General features: G+C 36.9%; 2 protein-coding genes across 2 annotated transcripts in view; both read right to left on the bottom strand.

The window, feature by feature from the left end:
• Positions 1–3,028: 3,028 nt before the first annotated feature.
• On the bottom strand, positions 3,029–9,127 carry LOC107729171 (tetratricopeptide repeat protein 25). Its single transcript, XM_016539569.1, has 12 exons — positions 8,974–9,127; positions 8,721–8,852; positions 7,146–7,299; positions 6,963–7,024; positions 6,663–6,810; positions 6,339–6,563; positions 5,506–5,634; positions 5,337–5,415; positions 5,148–5,234; positions 4,853–5,049; positions 4,485–4,585; positions 3,029–3,158 (listed from the first exon to the last, which is right to left on the bottom strand). Exons 1-12 carry the CDS (start codon positions 9,103–9,105, stop codon positions 3,123–3,125), a joined length of 1,482 nt encoding a protein of 493 aa, XP_016395055.1. The 5' UTR covers positions 9,106–9,127; the 3' UTR covers positions 3,029–3,122.
• A 770-nt stretch (positions 9,128–9,897) lies between these two features.
• The window catches only part of LOC107729181 (dnaJ homolog subfamily C member 7-like), a 22,184-nt gene continuing 5,694 nt past the window's right edge, over positions 9,898–26,387 (bottom strand). Inside the window, exons 2-14 of the mRNA XM_016539591.1 lie at positions 24,592–24,680; positions 24,120–24,244; positions 20,154–20,267; positions 19,963–20,037; positions 19,767–19,885; positions 14,492–14,645; positions 13,429–13,593; positions 13,135–13,226; positions 12,984–13,057; positions 12,756–12,902; positions 12,448–12,597; positions 12,193–12,264; positions 9,898–11,007 (exon numbers count right to left, since the gene is read on the bottom strand). Of these exons, the coding sequence (XP_016395077.1) occupies positions 10,934–11,007; positions 12,193–12,264; positions 12,448–12,597; positions 12,756–12,902; positions 12,984–13,057; positions 13,135–13,226; positions 13,429–13,593; positions 14,492–14,645; positions 19,767–19,885; positions 19,963–20,037; positions 20,154–20,267; positions 24,120–24,244; positions 24,592–24,680 (1,450 nt within the window). The 3' untranslated portion in view covers positions 9,898–10,933. The remainder of the gene's footprint in view (positions 11,008–12,192; positions 12,265–12,447; positions 12,598–12,755; positions 12,903–12,983; positions 13,058–13,134; positions 13,227–13,428; positions 13,594–14,491; positions 14,646–19,766; positions 19,886–19,962; positions 20,038–20,153; positions 20,268–24,119; positions 24,245–24,591; positions 24,681–26,387) is intronic.

Here is a 26,387-nt window from a genome sequence, read left to right as displayed (position 1 = left end):
GGCAACAGAGGCCAATTTTAAGCGCGCTCCCGCCTCGCTGTGCACGTCAGCAACCGGATTTTTTTTTATTTTTTTTTTTACATCATATACTGATACTGCTCATCATTATGTCTCAATTATCATGTGGTTTAATTACTCCATTAATACAGTTCAGTTTTACCTTTAATTTCATATCAATGATTAACGTTAATCTTACATTTAAAAACTGTAAATCCTTTATGTTAGCAGATGGTGCGAATTATAGGTTGGGGGTCTGTTTTACGCTGTTTTTAGACGCCAACGAACAGAAGTCGCGATTGCCGGAGGAGGTAACCGATCAGTTTCTGCCGGCACGTCAATAAAGCATTAATGTACTTTTTTATTATTTATCACTCTATCAAATATTTGCACATCACAAATATATCACAAAAATTGTGTTTCGTTAAAAAGTCATTTATATATTTGGCGTTTAGCTATGCGTAATAGCGGCGTGAAAGGAATTTTGCGAAACTTTGCGCCCCCCAAAATTAATTGTTTATATTTAATAAACTTCTCAGAAGTTTAGAATTCGTTTAAAAAGACAACATTCTTGTAAAACAATCGCCCCCAAACGCATTGTGTATAGGTTACTTGTAAAGCAAACAGTGTTTCCATTTAGATACACTGTTACTGACTGAGAACAGATATTCAGCTGGCCATTAAAGAATTCAAACCTTTACACTTGATTTGCCTACTGCGTAAATGTATTGCAACAATCTTTGAAAAAGACACGGTGGCAAACAAATGTATCAATTATTTCAAGCCTCGCACAAGCAGACTCAGTAAAGTAGGGTGACAATATCTGTGACTATGGACCACAAAACCAGTCATAAGGGTCAATTTTTCGAAATTGAGATTTACACATCATCTGAAAGCTGAATAAATAAGCTTTACATTGATGTATGGTTTGTTAGGATAGGACAATATTTGGCCGAGATACAACTATTTGAAAATCTGGAATCTGAGGGTGTGAAAAAAATCAAAATATTGAGAAAATCGCCTTTAAAGCCGTCCAAATGCAGTTCTTAGCAATGCATATCACTAATCAAAAATTAAGTTTTGATATATTTACGGTAGGAAATTTACAAAATATCTTCGTGGAACATGATCTTTACTTAATATCCTAATGATTTTTGGCATAAAAGAAAAATCTATCATTTTTGATCCATACAATGTTTTTTTGGGCTATTGCTAAAAATCTACCCAAGCGACTTAAGACTGGTTTTGTGGTCCAGGGTCACATATTTAGTTTTCCAAAAAGAGGACAGTGGGTGCGGGGTGTTGTTGGTTGGTGGTTAACGTAGTGCCCAAAGTAGCATAATGACCATATCCCAAATATCAACACTCAAAATATTTCATTTCCAAACCTAAAATACATATTTTACAGTGACTGTTATTGGTCATAAACACAGCTAGAAAGCTTCCTACCAGTGGCCCTCCTTCACAAAACTTAACAGCATAGTTTTATCATAGGCAGAATGCAAAATGTTTCAATAAAAGCATTTCAGACAAATGTAATTTATGCAAGATTTCAAACCTTTAATCCAAGGGGAAAAATCAACCCATGGCAACAGTTTAAAAGTAGCCCAATTCCATGGGGAAAAAAACGCGGGCTTGACATCCCTGCATCCAACACGAGCTGTAGGAGTCAGATTTGACTGATCACGGGTTGAGAGGAGAGATGGCTGACAGACCATGCTGGAGGATTTGCTGCTCAACAGATCCTGAGCTCATTGAAACATATCTGATCTTCCTTTACACAGAGCACGCGTGATCTCGAAATCGAAAGTGAACAGCGAGCGCTCATTCAATAGATTTAAATACTCCGCATATTGACGGATTGACTCCCTGATGCGCGAAAATTATATGCAATATTATGAATGAATGAATGAATGAATGATGCATTTATATAGCGCTTTGTGTATTGTTGTACACCCAAAGTACTTTTTACAATCATGTGGGGGGGTCTCTCCTCAACCACCACCAGAGAATGTAGAATGTTAGAATGTTTGCGGGAGTGGGCGGAATGGACACAGAAAATCTCGGGAGTGGAACAGGAGTGGGCGATAATGGTCAGAAATTCAGCGGGAGCGGGATTAAGAAAACAGTCCCTCGCAGGGCTCTAATACAAAAACGCACACGATGAATGAAGGACATATGGTCACCCTAAAGGTTATTGTAATTATGATTGTCATAATATATTATAGTGAATACATGCCGATCAAAATGATCAAAGTATTAATTTAAATAGTTTGTGTTTTAAAATGAAGTTTGTAAAGAGTAAAATCCGCAAGGATCTGCAGGCACCTCCTGTTTTGTGAATCCATGTTTACATGCCAGTTATACAGGAGCATACCTAGCAAAACAGCTGGAGTGTTCATGCTGTGTCTTGTTGATATCCGTGAGGGACGTGTGAAAAGTATGCAGGATTTTTGAGTGGTTATGTGTTCTGACATTGCACAGACAGGTTTTGCAGTTAAGAATCGCTGCTTCAGCCTATCACAGTAGAGTTCAGAACAAACGCAAATTGGGGGTGACTGCTTTCCCACAAGTGTTTGTGGTATGTTCGCATAATTAGAAGATATATAATCCATACAAACATACTCACACACAAACTGGCAGTAATGCGTTAAGCATTCTGTCAGTTCTGTTGAGCACATAATCAAGGTCAATATCGACTCAAAAAGTGGAGTGTAAAATTGGAGGTCAAAGCTAAACTCATTTGAATGATTTTCAATTCAAACCTTTATGGTTGGATTATGAATTAAAAAACAGTAGGTCACTGCATGTCTGTGTCTATTGCAAAACATTAACAGTATCTGGGCAACATCGCTTGGACACTGCATCACAAATATAAAACATGATTTGTTATACCTCTGAAACTGAGTTTATTTATGTAAAACTATGCAAAATATATTTTTTATCCATATGGAAACAAGCACAGAAAAGGCAGTCATAAAGTAATCCTTCACCAATGACACTGACTGCAATCCAACACAATGTTCCTCAGGCAAACTTTATTCCACTAGTAAGGATGCATTAGTTCTGACTTGTCTTGGAGGAGGATGGAGTCGATTGCAGCTATTTTATTCAGAGGGGCCATTTTACTGAACCACTCTGTGTCTTGCTTCACGAAGAGCCTGCAGGGCGAGAGATTGAGGAATTGATTAAAGTGGATCAATTAATATACAGTAACATCAACATGAAAAAAATATGATATCAGAGGAATGGGATAGTCACGAATCAGATAACATACAAGAAAATGAAATGAAAATTGATCAATGAATGCATGTTAATATTACAATTATCTGTTCATATTATGTATTTAAAAAAATTTGAAACCATGTTCTAACTAACTAATTGCTCTGCTTATGGAAGTTCAGGGTTTTGTTACATAATATAAGATGTTTCTTAGCTTCCACAATCAGTCTCTACATTTAATATTTAATATGCACTAGAAGCAGGATTTTGGTCCAATGAGTTTTCACTGTTCACTGTCGGAATTACTAGGTGTGATGACGCACAAATAAAAATAAGCGAAATGCAAAATATAGTGTTGCCTGATGCAGCTAGTTATGACAGAAAGTCAGATTAACATGGAAGAGAAGCATGTTTTATCACATCTTGCTTCGTCGTGTTCAGTATTATGACCCATTTTGAATGAGATGTGAGTGACTTAAACTGCTTGTTTTATTGTCGCAAAATGTAACCATGTTATCACACAACTCTTTATATAAAATTGTATACAGTGGGTATAGAAAAGAATCACCCCCCTTTAAAATAATCACATTTTGTTGCTTTGCAGCCTGAAATGAAGACGGACAGTTTTTGTTTTATCCAGCTGCATTTACTCAGTGCAACTTATAACATCCAAGTGAAAGATATAACACACTTTAACGATAAAGGCACAGAGAAACGATATTGTTGAAATCACTTTCAGAGCATTTTTTTTCCAGCTGATGAATGATAAAAACATTGACAGCCAATCAGAATTAATCCTGCTATAATGAGCTCAAGAATTTAAAGCGGCAGACGAGCGTGCGCTTAGAATAAACAGACGATATCATCCGCTGGTGTGGACGCTAATATAGTTATCGTACTTGGTGTGAGCGGGTCTTTAGGTGTTGAGGACTAGTGCATCTTTGAGCCGTGATTCAGTATGAGTAAAATACCTAAGTACTGTTAAAATCAGATACTGATCAGATAAAGACAAAATCAGATAAAGACTTTTACTCAAGTTGTTTTGTAATTGGTGACTTGTAACTTGTAATGGAGTCATTTTCGCTGTAAGGTATCTGTACTTTTACTCAAGTATGGTTTTCAGGTACTCTTTACTCTGCTATATAGCAAATGACAACTGCCTGATTGTAGTTTGAATGGGATTATAGAAAAGGCCACAGGCGAGATGGATGGTGAGAGGGATGAGGGAGAGAGTGAGAGAGCAGGATAGGAATGTCTGTGTTGACCTTCTGGATGGCTTCGCTGGCAGAGTCATCCTGCAGCAGTTTTGCCCGGTCCAGTGCCCTCTCAAAGTGTGACACACAGGCCTTGTAGTTACCCAGCTTCACTGTGAAAGAGAGAAAGAGGATGTAAAATGATTTAATCATACAGCATGGCATGGATTAAATATACTTATACTATGGGCCGTTGAATGCTTGAATCTGTTCGGCTGACTAAGTGGCTGTTCTAAGGTGTGCAATTATTTTCAGGGAAATGCACTGCGAACGTAGTTAACTAACGACCAAATTAACTCCTACTGATTCTGAAGGATGTGGGAAATTTGATTATTCATGGTCACTTTCTGGGATTCTGGGCGATGTAGTTTTTTACTCACATTCTGCCTGCGCCATGAGCACACTGGCATTGAGCTGCCATTTTTCATCGCTGATTTCATCTGCTGCCATGAGCGAGCGGGAGCCATAGTCTTGTGTTTCCCTGTAGAGTTTCAGCTCTAGGTAACATCGGCCGATCTCATGGAACAACCAGGCTTTTTCTAACTCACCACATGCTAGAGGCAACTTCTCCTCCCATCTACGCAAACACAGAACAAAATCAAATGACTATTACAATAGATTTTTCTGTGTACATCAACACCAAAGCCAACATTAATTAAAAGCAAATGCACTTACACTTCTATAGCTTGTTGAAACTTGCCGATCCGTGCGTACACCCGGCCAATGTTGTCCAGAGCCCTGGATTTACTGTCCATCAAGTCGCTATGAAACGAAGCACAGACCAAACACACCGGATGAATTGGTAGTTTATTAGCCAACCAAGAAATTCAGAAAGGTAGCTTTCCTACTCTCATGGTCGCCTACCCTTTCTTGGCCAGCTCCAGATCCTTCTCGTGATGATGTAGAGCCTTGTCCATATTCCCGAGATCCATCAGTGCATTGCCTACATAGAACATAAGAGAAACTTTTAAAATAAAGTTTCATATCTTTGGTTTTTCTGCTATTGATATTATATATTTAAGTATATGACTACCAATGCAGCTGTGCAGGTTCCCAAGCACTTCTCTCTTATTGGGCAGCACCTCCTCAGACCATTCCTTCACCGCCTTCATGAGTTCACGAGCCTTCTTCAGGCCGCTTTCTGTATTGCCTACACTCAAGGCTGTTAATTGAAGAGACAATACTCAAAAATTCCTATAATATACAAAACATTTTCTGAAAATTATGTAGAGTAGTGCTTGCCCATCCAAAAGTCATGTGATGCCAGAGCATTGATAAGACATTATTCTGATTCTGACATGGGGGTTTTCCTTCAATACAAGTCTATGGAATTTTCTAGTCTGTTTTGTTGTCCGCCAACCTGATATCTCGCAGTCACAGCTCACAAAGAAGTAACTTTTAAACCAAACAGCTTTTCTTTTGGTCAGTGTGGTGAATCCGAGTAACCAACTTTTTGACAACCAAAATTTGCAGGACAATGGTAAATATGACCGCAGCTTTAGAAAAGTAATAGCACATCTCTTCTCAAGCCACAAAATCTGATGTGTTGCTCATGTCCATGGCACAAATTACGTACACAGTTATGTGCCAAAGTTTGGCAATTAGATTTAGGGTTTTGTTCAAATGTCCTCAGCAAGCACTATTAAATATTTAAATAATCAGCTGGGTGTGTTATGCTTACACAAACATTGTGGGGTGACCTAGAGAATAATTAGGATCAGGTGAGCACAAGAGACTTCTTTCTTTCAAATATATATATAAAAAAACAAATTCTAACCTCAGAACATTTGAACAGTGCATGTTTTTTTTCCTGCTAGGAGCCTATACTGTGAACTTTGACCCAACCCAAACTCTGCAGAGGTTCACCTGTGTCAATCTCCTCCAGACTGTTGAGGACGTATCGAGTGGGGTCTGAGGGAGGCTTGTGAAGAACCCGGTTCCACTGCTGTTGCATGAGTTTTCTGTCTCGCTGACGAGCGTAGATGGGCTTCTGCTGCTGCCAGAATGCAGTCCGCGTGTCCAGATATGAGATACAGTCTACGATCAGATCTTGTACACGCTCTCCGGTTCTTATCTTACCTTTTATAAGATCTGTATTGGAGCAGATTGTGATACTTTATATAGAACATGCACTTTCACAAATGCAAACTGACATTTAAAAAGATGTATAAAAAAACCTGAAACACACACCCTCATCTTGTAGAAGTTTCTCTAAGTATTCTCTGTCACTGTATAGCTCTCCCAGAAGTTCCTTGGCTCTTTTTTCACTTTTGTCCATCTTCCGGCCATGCTTTTTGGATTCCCTCTTATGAGAATGATTCAAATGCTTGGGACGAACCTTTGGGATTGTATCAAACAAACAAATATGTATTACTAACTACTGAAATGAACATAAACGTAAAGCATTAACAGTGGCAGTGTGAATGATGGGGGCAGGCGGTATAATGCGAGAGAGAGCAAGAGACAGAAAAGATAAAATAGCCAGCTCACCCCATTAGACTTGTGGAAAAAAGACACGTCTCCTTTATTTTCCAGCTTCACAGAGGAAGGACCTTTTGGGTTGGGGTGAGAGATGTGGGTTTTGAAATCTTTGATGAAGTAACTGAGGTCTGTTTGCTTTGCAACCAAAATATGAGCTCCACATTTCTCATCATGTTGTGTCTTAGGACTTACTGCCCACTGAGTTGTCGATTGCCTCTTGAGCTTTCTGGATTCCCAGCCTAAACTCCTGCAGCTCTGGACGCAGCTTATTGCCTCGGTGATAGTAGACCAATGCAAACTCAAAATCGCCGATAGTGTAGAGGGCTTCTGCTTTCTGATACAGACCCTGCAGGATACAGGATGGAGACCGAAGGAGAATAGGTTATCTGTTAGAAGAAGCTTTTCATATAAAGCAGTTTTCAGTAACTAAAGGGACTGGACGTCTAGAGGAACATACAATGGCACCAAACATTGTTCTTTCATAATTCCTACATGACACCACATGCTTTGTGGTAAAAGCCAGCTAACAAATCACAGCTATCACTTGATATACACTCATCTGAATATCTCTTGGTTTAATAACCCAGTAAAAAGATTTTATTTCATGTGATGTGTAATGTAAATTCATGTATATAAATGTATGTTGTGTTCACCAATGCTGCATATATTTGATCAAAATTCCAGTAATAACAGGAACATTGTGAAGTATTATTACAGTTAAAAAAAAAACTGTTTTCCATTTTAATATATTTTAAAATGTATTTTATTCCTGTGATGAAAAAGCTGAATTTTCAGCATCATTACTCCAGTCTTCAGTGTCATCTGATCCTTCAGAAATCATTCTAATATGTTGATTTGCTGCTCAAGAAACATTTCTTTTTATTATCAATGTTGAAACCAGCTGTGCTGCTTAATATTTTTGTGGAAACCATGAGAATTCTGTGATGAATAGAAAGACAACAAAACAACATAATTTATTTACTTTTTATTTTATTTATTTATTTTTTGAAAAAGTCTTTACTATTCCTTTTCACGTTTCCTATCAATTAAAATAGTGTGTGTGTGTATGTATATATATATATATATAGAGAGAGAGAGAGAGAGAGAGAGAGAGAGAGAGATATTAATTCAGGTGTGCTTTTACAGATATGAGTGGATATCATTAATAATTTAGAGGGTTTATAATAGCTCCAAAATGTATTTGGATACTTAAGCCACACTTAAAAATTAATGAATTTCATTGCATTACACGCATTACACAACAAAATACCAAGCTAAGTGTCATCTAAAGGTTACTTTCCCTAGAACTAACCTCACTTTTCTTGGCCAGTTTGCAACTACTTAGGTGATTTTAGTGGATGCTCTCTCATGTTTCACTAGTTTGATGTGCCCTTTTTGTCTTAAAACTTTTAGTTTATTTATTTTGTTTATTAATTCAAAATCAGTTATACATTATTTTAGTAAAATACTGTATTCGAAAGCGTGTTTGTGACAAATGTCACATGGTTTAATATTTAGTTACCTAATGCAATAATATTTATCAGTTTTTAGGTGTGCTACAAGTGTCCACATACTGTTGGGGCAAATTAGTGCTCTACTTTTGCCAGAATCATCATCTGATTAGGTTTCAGATTATGTAAGTACGCCCCCTTCAGGACAAGTGTCTTATTACACACAAACATACAGACTCTAAACTGTACCTGCTCGGGTGGGACCTTCTGGACCAAACGAGGAGATCAAACACAAATTAGCAGCAGATGAACACACCTTGAAGAAGTCTTTGTTGTCTTGAAGTGAGGTCTCAGCATCTTTCAGCGCGCTCTCTGCGTCCCCTAGTTTCAAATAACACCTGGATCTGGCGACCAGACAGTTCTTATCATCCGGCTGTAAATTTAAAGCCTGGCGAACAACAGAGAAGACTCTTATAAAGTGTGAAACAAAGAACTCGGTTTAATTTCATCTTCATGTTAGAAATGTAAAATGTATTTCGCAAAACCCCCAGTTATATTTATTAGCTTACCGTGGAAAAGCTCTCAACAGCTTTGACGTACTCTCCCTTCTGAAACAGCTGGTCGCCTTCAGCTACATAGGTGCTAAAGGTACTCTTCGGCCCTTGACCTTCCTCGTTATCGAACATTTTATTCGTATTCATACAAAATTATATCAAAACCTTTCAGTCCGTACATCAATAAAAGAAGACCGGGACAGTGTCGTCCGCTGTAATGTTATGTATCTTAGCAACGCGACTAACAAAACCCGGAGCGGCCAATGAACTGTGAGAGGACCTTTGATTGTTCCATCTTAAATGCTAGGCGTAACATACATATTTTTAATTTCCAAAATATAAAATATATTCTAAAATAATCATATTTTCTGCAGCAAACGGTTCTTAACTTTTTATCAATAGAGCAAGAGTGCGAGCATGCCTGGTGATGCAAACTAATCTAAAAAAAGTATGTATTTGAAGAGACAGAAAGATAAGTATTTGGTGAAGGGGAAAACAGAAAGAGGCTTCCTTTATTTACATGGCTTTTTAAAAACGGTCCACAGTCAAGACTGTTTCAGCGGAGTGAGCAAAGTCAGCATGGACATTGTCTTTTGAATACACTGAAGATCTTTCAAGATGAGCAACATGAACAGATTCCAGACAAATGCTTAAAACGCACATTTCCTAACTGTGTACACGGTCAAGTCAAAGACAGCAAGAGAATGCTGGAGCACAACGAATCTTCAGCGATCACCAAACATGGCTCACTGATCATGCCTGCAATTTACATAGATCCATATTACACACACTGTGGAGTCAATGATATCAAGTCAACAAATCAATCAGCTCTTCTGACAACACTCCCTCCGGAGGCTCTTTAATTCAGAAGTTAATAAGCGTGCTGGCCAACATAGTCTCTTCCCTGGGTTTAACTTGTAAGAGTGTAGATCCTAGTGTATTGAAAGATCATCCATCCAAAGCTCACATCCAATGAACTTACAATAAATATACATATCAAAAAAAGTGAGTGTATTTCGTAGTTTAAAAAAAAATTAAACAGTCATGAACTATCAACACAAAGAAACACTTTACATTCCATTAAAATGTACAATGCAGCAAGGGGTTGAATGGCAACATTAACAAATGAATCTTACAGAAAGGGAACATGGACAACAGGTGCTTGAACTCTCTCTCTCTCTCTCTCTGAACCTTTGTATGCAGTAGTCGAACAATCCACTTGCGTGCCGAAATCCAGAAACAGCATTATTCTTAAAGTGAGATTTGGCATGAGGCGCTGCATTCACATAATAGTTTGCGGAGGTCTTTAAAATGGTTCGCAATGTTGCATAAATATAATATCTGTGTGAATTCTGATTCTGTACATGCTTAATCTATACGGCAATAGCAGTAATGAATTTCTGTACTAACCCGAAATCTGTACTAATTTGGATGATGTGGACCATTTTACGATCAGTAATAAGAGGGGCTGTCTATGGGCTGATAGGAAATTAGAGTATTTAAAGTATTAAGTACTCCTATTCAGTGTCAGAGATAAACATCAGATTTGCATGTAGCACTTATGTTCCCCCAAACATCAACTCAATTTGTAGCTGAAGCTTTTGAAAATGTAAAAAAAAAAAAAAAAAAAGTAAAAAGTAAAAATGATGATGCATTCAGGGTACAATCGATAAAGTGGATTAAAAAAAAACCAACAAAAAAAACATTGCAGAACAATAAAACTAAAGCTGGAATAACAAGGGCCAAAAAGGACACCGATCAGAAAGAGACATGTGCAATGTATCATGTTGTTTTTCTGGTACAGAATGGTCATGGTCATGCCCCTGCCGTTGTTGTCTTTGTGCATATGCAGTAAAACAAGTCAATGGCACAGACGCAGGTCCAACTGTGGGGTCCGAAAGCCCGTTACACCAGAGTGTAGTACATCAGAGAGCAGGGATGGAGGAGAGTAGTCCGGTTCAGGGGAATTCAGAGGTTATGAAACTACTGCATACATGCTGGAAGTTGCCAAGCTAGCCAAACTGGAAGAAGAAATTTCCAGGTCCAATGGTCAAATTGCACTGTAAACATCAATGACAGCAGTTGTTTCATACTCACCTAGCTGTGGACTGTCCATTACTTACTGTATATGATGCATGCAGTATATTCCATCTTCTGAAATCATTTGATAGATTTTTGTGAGGAAAAATCCAAAATGAAGTTGTTTTTCACTGAAAATCTTCCCTTTCACTGGAAAACTCAAATATGATTCTTGCCTGTGTGCATTAAAATGTTATTGACTTCAAACATCATTGGTTCTTGTCAAATTGCTATCAATTTTTTGGAATAGTACAAAAAAAAAAATTAAACAAAAAAAAAAAACAGAAGACAGGAACAAATTCAGTGACACTGAAAATACAAAAATTAGAACTGAAGAGAATATTATGAACCACAAATGAGCTACATCACAACAGCTATAAGACTATAATTTTATGACATACAATTAAAAGTTTGGGTTCAATAAGATCATTTTGAAAGAAATTAATGCTTTTATTCAACAAGGCTGTATTAACTCAGTGGTTCCCAACCCTGGTCCTGGAGGCACCCCAACACTGCACATTTTGCATGTCTCCTTTCTCTGACGCACCAATTTCAGGTCTTGAAGTCTCTACTAATGAGCTGATGACTTGAATCAGGTGTGTTTGATTAAGGAGACATGCAAAACGTGCAGTGTTGGGGTGCCTCCAGGACCAGGGTTGGGAACCACTGTATTAACTGATCAAAAGTGACAGTAAGGACATTTATAATGTTACAAAAGATTTCTATTTTAAATAAATGCTGTTCTTTTAAACTTTGTTCAAAGAATCGTGAATGAAAGTATCACTGTTTCCATAAAAATATTAAGCAGTGCAACTTTTCAACATTACAATTTTTTCTTGAGCAGCAAATCAGCATATTAGAATGATTTCTGAAGGATCATGTGACACTGAAGACGGGAGTAATGAAGCTGAAAATTCAGCTTTGCATCACAGGAATAAACTACATTTTAACATTCAAAATAAAAAAAACAGTTATTTTAAATTGTAATAATATTTCACAATATTACTGTTTTTACTGTATTTCTGATCAAATAACTGCTTCCTTGGTGAACCAACCCCAAACTTTACAACAGTACTGTTCATTCAATGGTTTATTGTACAGTCTGAACATGGGATTAACAAATGATTATGAGAAGTAAATAAAGGTCTGCCTTACATGAATTAGCTTCGAAACTAAACCCACCAGGGCCACCAAAGAAAGCTTTGAAGATGTTATTGGCATCGAAGTCTGAAAAAGCAAATAAAAAGAAACAAAATCATTAGCAATCCTCCGTAAATCGAATAAAATTTATTTTATTGTACTAATAAACGAAGCACAAAACATTCAGATTAATGAAACCCATATTCCATAATAAAATGGTGTTGACAGAAAGAGAACTAAAAAGATCCTGAATGTGTGAAGACGACAGACCCATATTCATGTCGTCATCCTCCAAGTCATGGCCGCTGTCATAGCGGGACTTCTTCTTGGGGTCAGAAAGCACTGTGAAGGCCTCGCCCACCTCCTTAAACTTCTTCTCTTCCTCTTTCTGCACTTCAGCACTCGCTCCGCTGTGTCGGTCTGAGAAAACATAAGAGAGACTGTGTTAGAGAATCAGAAAAAAAAATTTGAGGACTTTCTTACATGCTGGTGATCCCAGTACTGTCTACAGAAGAGGAATTCACAAATGTAGACTGTGTACAGAGAAAATGTTGTGATTCTTTCAAAGAAATGCATACCTGGGTGGTGCATCAGGGCTCGTTTACGGTAGGCCTTCTTGATTTCATCTTCAGTGGCGTTTTTATCCACACCAAGGACCTTGTAATAATCTTTCCTCTTACTTTTCTTCAGCTCTAACTGAGCATTCTTCAACAGGTTCTTATGCTCTGAAACACCACAGATTAAATGAGATTTGGATCTTTAAGGGAAATTAAAGAGTTTAATGCACATTCAAGATGAACGCACACCTTTAGTCTTCTCTGTTTGATAAACCTTCTCATAGTCTCTGACAGCCTCTTCATACTGCTCTGTGTCCATGTAACTACAGTGTAAAATGCACAGGTTAAACAACAAATAAAGTTTAAATTATTTTTAAAGTGTGTAGAAACACAAACGTACCATTGGGCTCTTCTCAAATAAGCTTTAATATAGGTCTCATCCAGTTTAATAGCCTTTGTGCAGTCCTCAATGGCCTGCTCCAGTTTGTTTAACTGAAGACACATTGAAGAGAGAGAAACATCATGTGTTAGTGCCAAACAATGACCAAAATGAGACAGACACACGTGACCCAGCTTCAGAGCGGGCAAAGGGTCTACTGTTTGTCCTTGTGGGGCACTCCAATACTGATAATGCATTGAAACAAAATGTCTACAAAAGTACAACGCCAAAACAAGGAGTATATCAAAGGCGGACCTTGGATCCGACGGTGGCTCGGTTACAGTACAGCTTGGCGTTGGTTTTGATGTTGTTTGGGTCGATGGTCAGGGCCTCCGAGTAGAGGTCATATGCTTCTTCAAAGCTGCCCTCTTTAAATGCTTTGTTCCCTTCCTCTTTCTTCGCCTTTAGGGCTTTAGCATTCTATAACAGAGAAACAATTAGATATTTCACAGAGACTGTACTAAAACAATTGAAAAGAATCATTCAATTTGCTGAAAATGTACTTATCCTCAGGCCATCCAAGATGGAGGTGAGTTTATTTCTTCACCGGAACAGATTTGAAGAAATTTAGCATTGCAGCATTTGCTCGGCAATGGATCCTCTGCAGTGAATGGGTGCCATCAGAATGAGAGTTCAAACAGCTGATAAAAACATCACAATAGTCTACAAGTAATGCACACGATTCGAGTCAATCAATTAATAGCTTGCGAAACACAAATCTGCATGTTTGTAATTGATCATTAAAACGTTATTAACTTCAAACTGTTGCTTCAGGCTAAAATACGAGTCTGTCATCCATAAAATTGCTTTCTCCAGTGATAGTGTCATCTGAATCAGAAGTGAAATATGCACAGATCAAACACCATTTACAAGTAAAAACGGTCCAACACAGTTCTGAAGTAATATGTCGATGGATGTTGATGTGAGAGGACAACAGGGGATGGACTTTTTCACTGGAGGAAGCATTATCATGGATTATGGACTTATATTTTGGCCAGAAGCAATGGTTTTAAAGTTGAAATGTATTAATGATGGATTTGTTTCTTACAAACACAGCATGTCGCTTCACTGATAAACAGAAATAGCGTGGATTATTGTGATTTTTTTTGAGCTCTCATTCTGACGGCACCCATTCACTGCAGAGGATTCACTGGTGAGCAAGTGATGTAAAGCTAAATTTCTCCAAATCTGTAACAATAAAGACAAACTGTTCTACATCTTGTATGGCCCGAGGGCGAGAAAAATTTCTGCAAATTTTCAATTTTGGGTCAAATATACCTTTAATCTGAATACTTATAATGCAATCAATTACACTTACTCTGCAGGCCAGACGGGCCTTCTCATGGTCTGGTGCCATGCGCAGCGCTTGAACGAAAAACTGCACAGCCTTATCAATGCAGTCCTCGTAGTACAGACATAATCCCCGCACATACAGGGCATCGCCGTTGGTGGAATCCATCCGCAATATGTCACTGAAGATGCAAAAAGCAAGAGTGAGATAGAAAGTATACATTAGTGGTTAACTGATATGGATTTTTCAATGGACGATGAAAACAGATATAATGTCAATAATATATAGAAAATGTGCAGCCTGAAATTTTAGACTTCTGTTTGGCTGAGCAAGCAGCTTGGACAATGCATCAGTATAATAATAAACATTAAGAGACATTTTCCACACATACATTACCAATAAAAAGTTTGGGGTCAAGATTTTTTTCATGTCTCTTATAGGGGTGTAACGGTACACGTATTTCGGTTCGGTACGCATGTGTACCGAAAGTATACATTAGTGGTTAACTGATATGGATTTTTCAATGGACGATGAAAACAGATATAATGTCAATAATATATAGAAAATGTGCAGCCTGAAATTTTAGACTTCTGTTTGGCTGAGCAAGCAGCTTGGACAATGCATCAGTATAATAATAAACATTAAGAGACATTTTCCACACATACATTACCAATAAAAAGTTTGGGGTCAAGATTTTTTTCATGTCTCTTATAGGGGTGTAACGGTACACGTATTTTGGTTCGGTACGCATGTGTACCGAACAAAAACAGCATTGTTTTAAGCACTGCACGAGTGGAATTCATTGGAAACTTCCAGTTTTATATACTGTTACTTTTGATTAGAAACAAAGTCTCATCTTTCAAATTATGTCCATTTTTTCAGGAAATTCAAACAATAAATGTCGTTTTGACGCTCTTTGATGTGGTGACAGATCGCTGTATAAACGCCTCAGCTCAAACGGCAGTGCGGAGCGCGATCATCCCTTCCTCTTCACTACTAGTTTTAATGCAAAATAAGCATGAATGAACATCTCATGCCTCATGTAATCGCTCAATCAGTGTTTCAACTGCAGAAACACGTCAATAAAACAGGTTGTAAACAAAATGCCACGTAGCATTTCATTTACCTCAGGAAGTCATCAGTGTACACAGGCCATTATTCGCTAGAAAAGTGGGTGGAGGGATTGAATTGCTTTACACACTGAGGAAGGCTTTGAGCCGAAACGTTTGTGTCTTTTCCCATCAGTAATGAATGTAAAATAAAAGAAAAAAGAAGATTGTTCTCGTGAGTGCGGATCATAATTTCCTATACACAGCTCTACCGTTACACCCCTAGTCTCTTATGCTCACCAAGGCTGCATTTGTATGGATGAAAATACAATAAAAAGTAATATTGTGAAATATTATAACGATGTAAACGAATTTATCGATTTTAATGTGTTTTAAAATGTCATTTTTATCAAACAGGAATTGTGTGCGCTCAAAAAGAACAATGAGTTCTCAGGTGCGTAGAGCAAAAGGTAGAAAGTTTTAGTCCAACAAGTCACTGAATTTGTCCGCACACTGAAATTTTTCCAATCAGACCAAAAAAGGTCTAAAAAAAAAAAAAAAAATAGTTTTTATTATCCATATGCAAAAGTGAAAAAAGTGACAAAAGTGCAGTGTATTAAAAACAGACCAAAGAGCAGACGTTTGAGCCCATGCTTTCTTCAGTGCTCATGATGATATGGATAATAAAAACTACATTTTTGAGAGACCTATTTTGGTCTGATTGGAAAAAATTTTCAGTGTGCGGACAAATTCAGTGACTTGTTGGACTTAAAATGTAATTTTAAAATGTGTAATTGTGATGGCAAAGTTGAATTTTGAGCAGCCATCACGTCAGTCTTCAATGTCACATGATCCTTTATGATCCAATGCAGGGATACATTTTTCCCCAAGATTGGTGAAAAAAACGTTCAAAAGAACAGCATTTACGTATGTTTTGTAGGTCAGATAATGGCAAAAAAAGGTTAATAACAGCAAAATTATTTTAATATATCATACATTCACACACAAAGGGGAAAATCATTCATCTATGCTAGAGACAGACCAATATATCAGCCGGGCAAATTAATATGCAGTTTGAGATGATAGGAAGTGACCAATAAAATTTACATGCAGTTTTGTTTTTTTGTTTCTTTTTATGCAATGTCAGAACCAAAGGCTGCACGGGCCTCAAATGTAGGTCCTAACCTAGCCCTTGTCTGACAGCTTATCAGAATTCTCGGCCTGAGATTATTATTATTATTCTCTCGCTCTCTCTCCCCAATTACACAGCTACTGTTGCAGCCATTAAAATAGTTCAGTTTTGTTTTTAAGGGCAACGTGGTTATATTTCTTTTCGTTTCTTTGTTAATTTAGAAAAATGTTTGAAGGGTTTCAGGTTTTTTTTTATTTTTTTAAAGTGACGACCAAGCGGCCAGCAGCAGACAATGAGTTGATCACATGTTTGATCAATTTAGCCTTCTCAAATCAAGAATTGCCTAAAATAAAAAGATATAAAACACGTAGCGCATATCACAGTGTTAGTTTACACGTTTGACCTAGATAAATGTGCGCTGTTAAGAGCAAAACCAAGCGATTATGTCAAATCTGTTTTCATGTCCCTTTAATCTCACACGCTTGCACCAGAAACATGAGCCAGTCACCTGTCTCTCTGGGTAAACATGGGCGGCACCAGCCATCATCCAGTGCAGGGTAGTTTCAGTGTTTAGTACAGGTCGCTTGACTCAAGCTCCACTTCCCTGTGTTCACCTCCGACCAGGAAACACCCCCTATAATCATTTACAGCCTCCAGACCTAATGCTTTACTGTTCTGCTTGTGTTTTTCAGGCTTATAAACACATACACATAAACAACACTTTGCCACAGCGGGGTGTATCTGTTCCTGTTCATACTCTATGGCTGCTTTTCAGTTGTCAAATTTTTTTTAATGGTCAGTTATTTGGAAAATATTCATATTGTTTATTTAGATTTGGATAAAAGCATCTGCTAAATGCATAAATGTACATGTAAACTAGCTTCATTGTTTTTCTCATGTTATAGATTTGGGTAGTGGTTTTTGGGGCCAAATTCACAAAACATTCTTAAGAATAAATTTCTCAAACAAGAATTGGGTGCGCTAAAAAAGAACGAGTTCTCAGGTGCGTAGAGCAAAAAGGGAGAAAGTTTTAGTCCAACAAGTCGCTGAATTTGTCCGCACACTGAAAGAAATTTCCAATCAGACCAAAAAAGGTCTCTCAAAAATGTAGTTTTTATTATCCATATGCAAAAGTGAAAAAAGTGACAAAAGTGCAGTGTATTAAAAACAGACCAAAGAGCAGACGTTTGAGCCCATGCTTTCTTCAGTGCTCATGATGATATGGATAATAAAAACTACATTTTTGAGAGACCTATTTTGGTCTGATTGGAAAAAATTTTCAGTGTGCGGACAAATTCAGTGACTTGTTGGACTTAAAATGTAATTTTAAAATGTGTAATTGTGATGGCAAAGTTGAATTTTGAGCAGCCATCACGTCAGTCTTCAATGTCACATGATCCTTTATGATCCAATGCAGGGATACATTTTTCCCCAAGATTGGTGAAAAAAACGTTCAAAAGAACAGCATTTACGTATGTTTTGTAGGTCAGATAATGGCAAAAAAAGGTTAATAACAGCAAAATTATTTTAATATATCATACATTCACACACAAAGGGGAAAATCATTCATCTATGCTAGAGACAGACCAATATATCAGCCGGGCAAATTAATATGCAGTTTGAGATGATAGGAAGTGACCAATAAAATTTACATGCAGTTTTGTTTTTTTGTTTCTTTTTATGCAATGTCAGAACCAAAGGCTGCACGGGCCTCAAATGTAGGTCCTAACCTAGCCCTTGTCTGACAGCTTATCAGAATTCTCGGCCTGAGATTATTATTATTATTCTCTCGCTCTCTCTCCCCAATTACACAGCTACTGTTGCAGCCATTAAAATAGTTCAGTTTTGTTTTTAAGGGCAACGTGGTTATATTTCTTTTCGTTTCTTTGTTAATTTAGAAAAATGTTTGAAGGGTTTCAGGTTTTTTTTTATTTTTTTAAAGTGACGACCAAGCGGCCAGCAGCAGACAATGAGTTGATCACGTTTGATCAATTTAGCCTTCTCAAATCAAGAATTGCCTAAAATAAAAAGATATAAAACACATAGCGCATATCACAGTGTTAGTTTACACGTTTGACCTAGATAAATGTGCGCTGTTAGGCGCTTATCCAAGCGTTTGTGTGAAGAGTGGAAGCTAAAGCGCACTTTGCAGGACATGGAGGCTTCAGCGCGATCACATTTTTTTCTTACAGTGGAAACAACTTAAAATGCGCCATCATTTTTGCTCATACAGATAAGAGTAATACATCATTTGCAGCTTTAAATGGTCTACTTTTATTTGTGCTCACTCACAATATCAACAAAACATTGTGCTTTTGTAAAATAAAGGAAATAAAAGAATGTGCTTTCTGCTGTCTCGGTCTCCTTGAACATGAGCGCTTCACAAAAATGTACCAAAACTCAAAGACTTGCTTCAAAGACATGATAAATATACCTATAGAAAGCTTTAAATGACTACAAAACAAAATAATTTAAACAGAAAACAAAAACTTTCTCTCTAGAGTCGCGTCCAATGTGGAGATGGCGAGTCAGGATTGTCAACTTTATCTTTGCGACACTGATTCAGAAAACACTAGTTTATTAATAATTTAAATATCTCTGTACCCCCCCACCCCCACCCCCACCATGATAATTACTTTTGCGGTGCTTTGTGGAAAACTTTAGCCTATTGCGTGTGCTTGAATGCGGAATTGGTTATAGATAGCCGAAATATTAAAGGCTCATTATGGTTTAGTATTGGAGTAATTAATCTGTAGTCGGGGGCAGCCCTAGTTTTAATCCAGTCCTCCTCTTTTCTTCTGTAACTCTTCCAGCTGTGCTGGAGGCACACTCGCTGCTATGCTGCTGGCGGGGACACTAAACACTGTACGAGCCAGTCTTAACAGTCGCGGTAGCATGGTCTTTTTGTGGCAAAACCTTTTAAAAACATCCATTTAAAAAAATAATAAATATATAAAACTCAAAAGCACACTGCCTGTTATAATAGGCTTATACTGCAAAAAAAGAAATTGTACTTCATTTGCTATCATTGAATCATTTTGTATCAACATTAGATTTAATTTGAATAACCCCATAGTTAACCACTACTAAACAATTCCCATAATGCTGGTAGTGCTGTTACCTGGCAACTGATTGGGCCTCTGGGTAGCGTCCCAGCAGAGCCAGACACTCTGCTTTCAACACCTTGAACCTGTGACATGCAGATGCAGACTCTAATGCCCGATCCATACAGAACACCACCTACAGAGAGACACACACTCATATTCATCTGTTTATCAGTCTCTCAGCAGCTAGAAGAGTAATACAAACATGCTCACCATCCTGAAGTCTCGCTTCTCAAAGCTGATCTCAGCCAGTCGCTCAAATTCCAGGATGGACTCTGCGTTCTTCAGCTGCAAGAGACACAGGAGGTCAGAGTCCTTATGAATGGCACGTGGCATAAGTTCAGAGGCGAATATGGATGCCTGCAATGAGACATAACTGTGTATGGTATTTATAGTCAATGTACCTCCTGCTGCGCCTGACTGCTTTCTGGTTCCAGCTCTTGAACCTTCTGGAAGCAGCGGGTGGCAGCCATAGCATTGCCGAGCAGCAGGTGACACTTGCCCTCACGCATGTGGCCCTGTGGAACAGAACGATAATGATTAGTGACATACAATTTAAAACACCCAAAAGAATGTTGACTACATTTATGCATTTGGCAGATTCTTTTATCCAAAGCTACGTGCATTGCATTTAAGGTATGCATTTTATCAGTTCATGAATTCTAAACTTTGACCTGCAATATTTACTTCAAGTACCCTCTATATTTTAAGTTAACCCTGTAAGGCCTCACATATGAAATAATAGTTAGAAAATATTGAAATGGAATGGTTTACTTAATCTTTGGACAAAATATTAAAAAAAAATAAATTAAAAAAACAACACACAATTTTTTTTTTACATTTTAGACTCGAGTATCATTTTTGATACACCAAACTTTTATGGCTCATATAGTATGACAGTTAAAATATGGAGCTCATACTTGTTGAGGGAAAAAGCATCTTAATTTTATTCAGATGTCCAAACTGAGAAAAGAAAATCCACACTTTGGTGCAATTACTTATATTTATATGGCCAAAAATTCTTCTAGCTTGTAATGTAAATCAATGAGATCTTTATAACATTATAGTAGACTACTTGCATAAAATGCATATAAATATCAGTTGTAAGGTATAAAAACACAACGGTTCGGTACGTACCTCAATTTTGACGTCACGGTTCAGTATGGTTTTGGTACAGCAGGGGGAAAAAACTAAACATAAAATTGCTTTTATATATATTAAACGGTGGTTTACTGAACAAATTGCTCGCTTTAAATAAATTCAATTATAATTAAAATATTATTAGGGATAAAAATCTACCTCAGATTCTGCTCTAAATTATAGGGAGCCCTTTTACAAGGTTACAATTAACAACACAGCCCAAACTTAAATTTAATTACTATTTATTTTTAAATATAATAAACACTCAACTAAAAAAATGAATGCAAACATGTAAATTGCACATAATGCAGTTTTTAAATTAACTTCTAAATTTGTTGGTGGAATATAATCATTTACACAGTGGCTCTCATAACTTGTTTCATAACAGATTTATTTAAACATTAAAAAGACATCACTAACAGGTAAAGTAAAATATAATGAGTATATAGTCTAATATTTCACAAAATGCATTTATCTAGATTTCATTTCTCTAGCGAATAGCGAGCTGTGGACACTGATGACTTGCCTGAGGTAAACGAAATGCTACGTGACATTTAGTTTTTAAGCTGTTTTATTGACATCTTTCCACGGCTGAAACGCTGATTGAGCGATTACATGAGGTATGAGATGTTCATTCATGATTATTTTGCGTTAAAACTAGTAGTGAAGAGGAAGGGATGATCGCGCTCCGCGCTGCTGTTTGAACTGAGGCGCCTATACAGTGACCTGTCACGCCACATCAAAGAGCGTCAAAACGGCATTTATTGATTGAATTTCCTGAAAAAAAATGGACATAATTTGAAAGATGAGAATTTGTTTCTTATCAAAAGTAACAATATATAAAACTGGAAGTTTTCAATGAAGTTCCACTCGTGCAGTGCTCAAAACCATGCATTTGTTCGGTACATAAGCAGCAGGTGACACTTGCCCTCACGCATGTGGCCCTGTGGAACAGAACGATAATGATTAGTGACATACAATTTAAAACACCCAAAAGAATGTTGACTACATTTATGCATTTGGCAGATTCTTTTATCCAAAGCTACGTGCATTGCATTTAAGGTATGCATTTTATCAGTTCATGAATTCTAAACTTTGACCTGCAATATTTACTTCAAGTACCCTCTATATTTTAAGTTAACCCTGTAAGGCCTCACATATGAAATAATAGTTAGAAAATATTGAAATGGAATGGTTTACTTAATCTTTGGACAAAATATTAAAAAAAAATAAATTAAAAAAACAACACACAATTTTTTTTTTACATTTTAGACTCGAGTATCATTTTTGATACACCAAACTTTTATGGCTCATATAGTATGACAGTTAAAATATGGAGCTCATACTTGTTGAGGGAAAAAGCATCTTAATTTTATTCAGATGTCCAAACTGAGAAAAGAAAATCCACACTTTGGTGCAATTACTTATATTTATATGGCCAAAAATTCTTCTAGCTTGTAATGTAAATCAATGAGATCTTTATAACATTATAGTAGACTACTTGCATAAAATGCATATAAATATCAGTTGTAAGGTATAAAAACACAACGGTTCGGTACGTACCTCAATTTTGACGTCACGGTTCAGTATGGTTTTGGTACAGCAGGGGGAAAAAACTAAACATAAAATTGCTTTTATATATATTAAACGGTGGTTTACTGAACAAATTGCTCGCTTTAAATAAATTCAATTATAATTAAAATATTATTAGGGATAAAAATCTACCTCAGATTCTGCTCTAAATTATAGGGAGCCCTTTTACAAGGTTACAATTAACAACACAGCCCAAACTTAAATTTAATTACTATTTATTTTTAAATATAATAAATCAACACTCAAAAAAAAAAAAAAAAAAATTCCATGCAAACATGTAGATTGCACATAATGCAGTTTTTAAATTAACTTCTAAATTATTAAACTTCTATTTGTTGGTGGAATATAATCATTTACACAGTGGCTCTCATAACTTGTTTCATAACAGATTTATTTAAACATTAAAAAGACATCACTAACAGGTAAAGTAAAATATAATGAGTATATAGTCTAATATTTCACAAAATGCATTTATCTAGATTTCATTTCTCTAGCGAATAGCGAGCTGTGGACACTGATGACTTGCCTGAGGTAAACGAAATGCTACGTGACATTTAGTTTTTAAGCTGTTTTATTGACATCTTTCCACGGCTGAAACGCTGATTGAGCGATTACATGAGGTATGAGATGTTCATTCATGATTATTTTGCGTTAAAACTAGTAGTGAAGAGGAAGGGATGATCGCGCTCCGCGCTGCTGTTTGAACTGAGGCGCCTATACAGTGACCTGTCACGCCACATCAAAGAGCGTCAAAACGGCATTTATTGATTGAATTTCCTGAAAAAAAATGGACATAATTTGAAAGATGAGAATTTGTTTCTTATCAAAAGTAACAATATATAAAACTGGAAGTTTTCAATGAAGTTCCACTCGTGCAGTGCTCAAAACCATGCATTTGTTCGGTACATATGTGTACCAAACCGAAAGACCCGTACTGTTACACCCCTAATGAGTTGTCACACTATATTTCTCAATAACATGTATTAGTAAGATGGTATTTAAATGCTTAGTTTTATGATCAAAGCTCTGTAGTTTTTATTGTGGGGGTCAAAACATAATACAATGACAACAGAGAGATGTACAAATAAACATTCAACAAAAATGATTTTTCTAAAAAACAATGATTAGATAATCAAATGTTCACCTTGAAACATTAACAATATAAAAGTTATTTTATAAAAATCAGTGAAGGTTTCACAGCAAAAAGACATGTAACATGTCCTGAAGGGGAACGATTTTATGAAGATACTTTAATTTCCTAATAAAAGCGTAAAACTATCAATCAGATGACAGAAGGCATGCAACACATTGTATACAACAGGTTTTTCAACAGTTTTGATCATGTTGATAATTTAAAGAAATTTGCATAACATAGGATAAAATAGGGTTTTAAACAAAATGCATTTAATTCTTTTTAGTATTTTGATTGTTTTTAAAAAATTTTTTTTTTTTTTTAAAGATTTCATTAATTATTAACTTTCATCAACTCACAAACCCCCTGCAGTTCCCTCATGAACCCCAGTTTGGGATTCCTTGTACTAAAGCAATGCCTCTAACTGGAACCTTTTGAGAATTATCTTTAAAAAAATAAATAAATAAAAAATAAAAAACACCACCACCAACCCTTTACAGCTCACCTTCATGAAGGTGTCGTCTAGTCGCACAGCCTGCTGGGAGTCCTCCAGTGCCTCTCTGTAGCGACTCAGCATCATCAATGTGGCCGCACGGTTGCCATAGTAACTGGCATTTTTTGGGCACAGGTCTGTTAAAAGGACACAAACAAAACATGTAGACAGACACTTCAGTAAACAAAGGGGAATTTTACAAATCAGTGGTTATTTTTGTTACAACTGGAATGGAAATGGTCACCAAAACATTTCTAAAACAAGTGGTTGCTATGACAAAATTTATTCTGGTAATTATGTTACAGCCCTCAAGGAACTCATGTGGAAAAATGAGAATCTGTGCGCTTAAGAGTGAATATTGGGAATCAGTATGTGATTCAGAAGTGTGGAGGAACAAACCAGCACCATAAATGCAAAAGATGCCTACAGAAATCTACGCAGACAGAAACCACAGACAGCCAAGTACACTTTTAAGGGTTCTTACCGATAGCCTTGGTGTAGAAGTTGAATGCTTCAGCGTAGTCCTTCTTGACATAGTACACATTTCCCTGTTCTTTGAAGCCTTCAGCTTCCCTACAGATTCAACACAGAAACAAAAATAATAATATGCCTCCAGAAACAGAAGATCAGAACAGCTGTTAGAAAGCAGCTCCAAAACTGATCATCCTCTTTGTGCTTTGGGACACAGATATGGCACAAGTCCTCACAAAAACAGACGATACAGATCAGAAAACACTGCTGGCATATGTAAAATGTTAGATTAGGCTGCTAAACATAGATCCTCCACTACCGATGGTGTTTGTTTTAAATCAGTCAAACAGCACACATATGTATGGCATCAGGTGGGATAGAGTGCTTTCTGGGAAACAACGCAGGACCGTATACTTTCAAAGACGACTAGAGAATGAGTGTCTCATAACTTTACCCATCTATACTGAAGAGTAAAACATAAGAGTGGGGCTAAAGGAAACAGTTCTGCAACAGTGAAGGCAATCTGTAGAGCTGGTTAACTTTATTCCTCTGAGGATTCAGAGCACAGAGAAACTGTGGGTAACGAGGGCAATATAAGCCCTTTATATCGACATTTTATGACAACATGAAGACGTTTTTTTTTCGAAGCGATTTGAGGAAAAAAAATTGTGGCTTTTTTCTATACAACAATGACCATTACTAAAGCTATAAAACAAAAACAAAACGAAAAGCAAAAGCAAAAGCAAAAAGAAAGCCGTTTTTTTTTTCCGAAGCGATTTGAGGAAAAAAAATTGTGGCTTTTTTCTATACAACAATGACCATTACTAAAGCTATAAAACAAAAACAAAACGAAAAGCAAAAAGAAAGACAAAATGCAAAACTGAATTATTATGAGCAATTGCGAACATGAACAGAGAGAAGTCTGTTATTTACCAGAGGATCGAGTTATGAACTAGCCTTGTTCAGATAGTCAGTCCAAATGCAATTTTTGTGAATGGAAAATTTTGTTTTTCACATTTCTGGGTTTCTCAGCAGCGGAAGTCGTCATAGTTGGGTTAACTTAAAGAGCAGTGAATGGGAGAGTACAACAAATATATTTTTTTGCATTCCCATTTGCTCAAATAGCAAAAGAAAAACTCCACGATAGTGTTTTCATGACTTTCAATAAAAGGAAAAAAAAGACTGATAACGGCAGTCAGAAGAGAGAACGTTGTCAAATTTACCATCCCTCCCATAGACGCTGCATGAGAAACACCCTCGCATTAGCGTTAACTTTTTTTATAATTTGATGCAAAGGTGATATAATACAAAGTAGGCCTGGGCGATAAAACGGTATCGATATTTAATCGACGGTACACCTTCGATAACGATAGAAAAAAATGTTTGATATAGTGCACGATATAGGCACGTGCTATGAGTGACGCAGACAGCACACACAAACACGGGCTGAATTGAGTGCTGTGCCTGCCTGTGATGAGGAGATTGTGAATAAAGAATGAATATTAGTCGAATTTGAAAAACATTTGCATTTGAATGTTAGGTGTGCATCAGGGAGCGTCATCAGTGGGCGCGAGATGCGGTGATAATGATGTAAGTGAAGTTGCATTTTAATGTTTTGTTAGTCTAGTCCACGAGACACGCCGCTGCTGCGTTATTCATTCAAAATATTAGAGAAATATAGAAGCTCCATGCGGAGAAGATCTTGATTAGGTTAAAACCGAAACCAAGCCATTCACACAGAATGCAAATTCAGCGCATTTTTTAGACGGACAAATATGACTGCTGCACTCGCGTCTCACACAAGAGATG

Source organism: Sinocyclocheilus rhinocerous, unplaced genomic scaffold (assembly GCF_001515625.1).
Source record: "Sinocyclocheilus rhinocerous isolate Xijiao unplaced genomic scaffold, SAMN03320098_v1.1 scaffold1029, whole genome shotgun sequence".
Taxonomy (NCBI): Eukaryota; Metazoa; Chordata; class Actinopteri; order Cypriniformes; family Cyprinidae; genus Sinocyclocheilus; species Sinocyclocheilus rhinocerous.
The sequence above is the reverse complement of the archived record's forward strand: the minus strand, read 5'-3'. Positions and strand labels throughout refer to the sequence as shown.

Coding starts and splice junctions, on each gene's coding strand:
- LOC107729171 (XM_016539569.1), bottom strand. CDS start 9,105: ATGAATACGAATAAAATGTTCGATAACGAGGAAGGTCAAGGGCCGAAG. Junction 7,300..8,720: donor ACAACAAAGACTTCTTCAAG/GTGTGTTCATCT, acceptor TGTATCCTGCAG/GGTCTGTATCAGAAAGCAGA. Junction 7,025..7,145: donor AATCGACAACTCAGTGGGCA/GTAAGTCCTAAG, acceptor CCAACCCAAAAG/GTCCTTCCTCTGTGAAGCTG.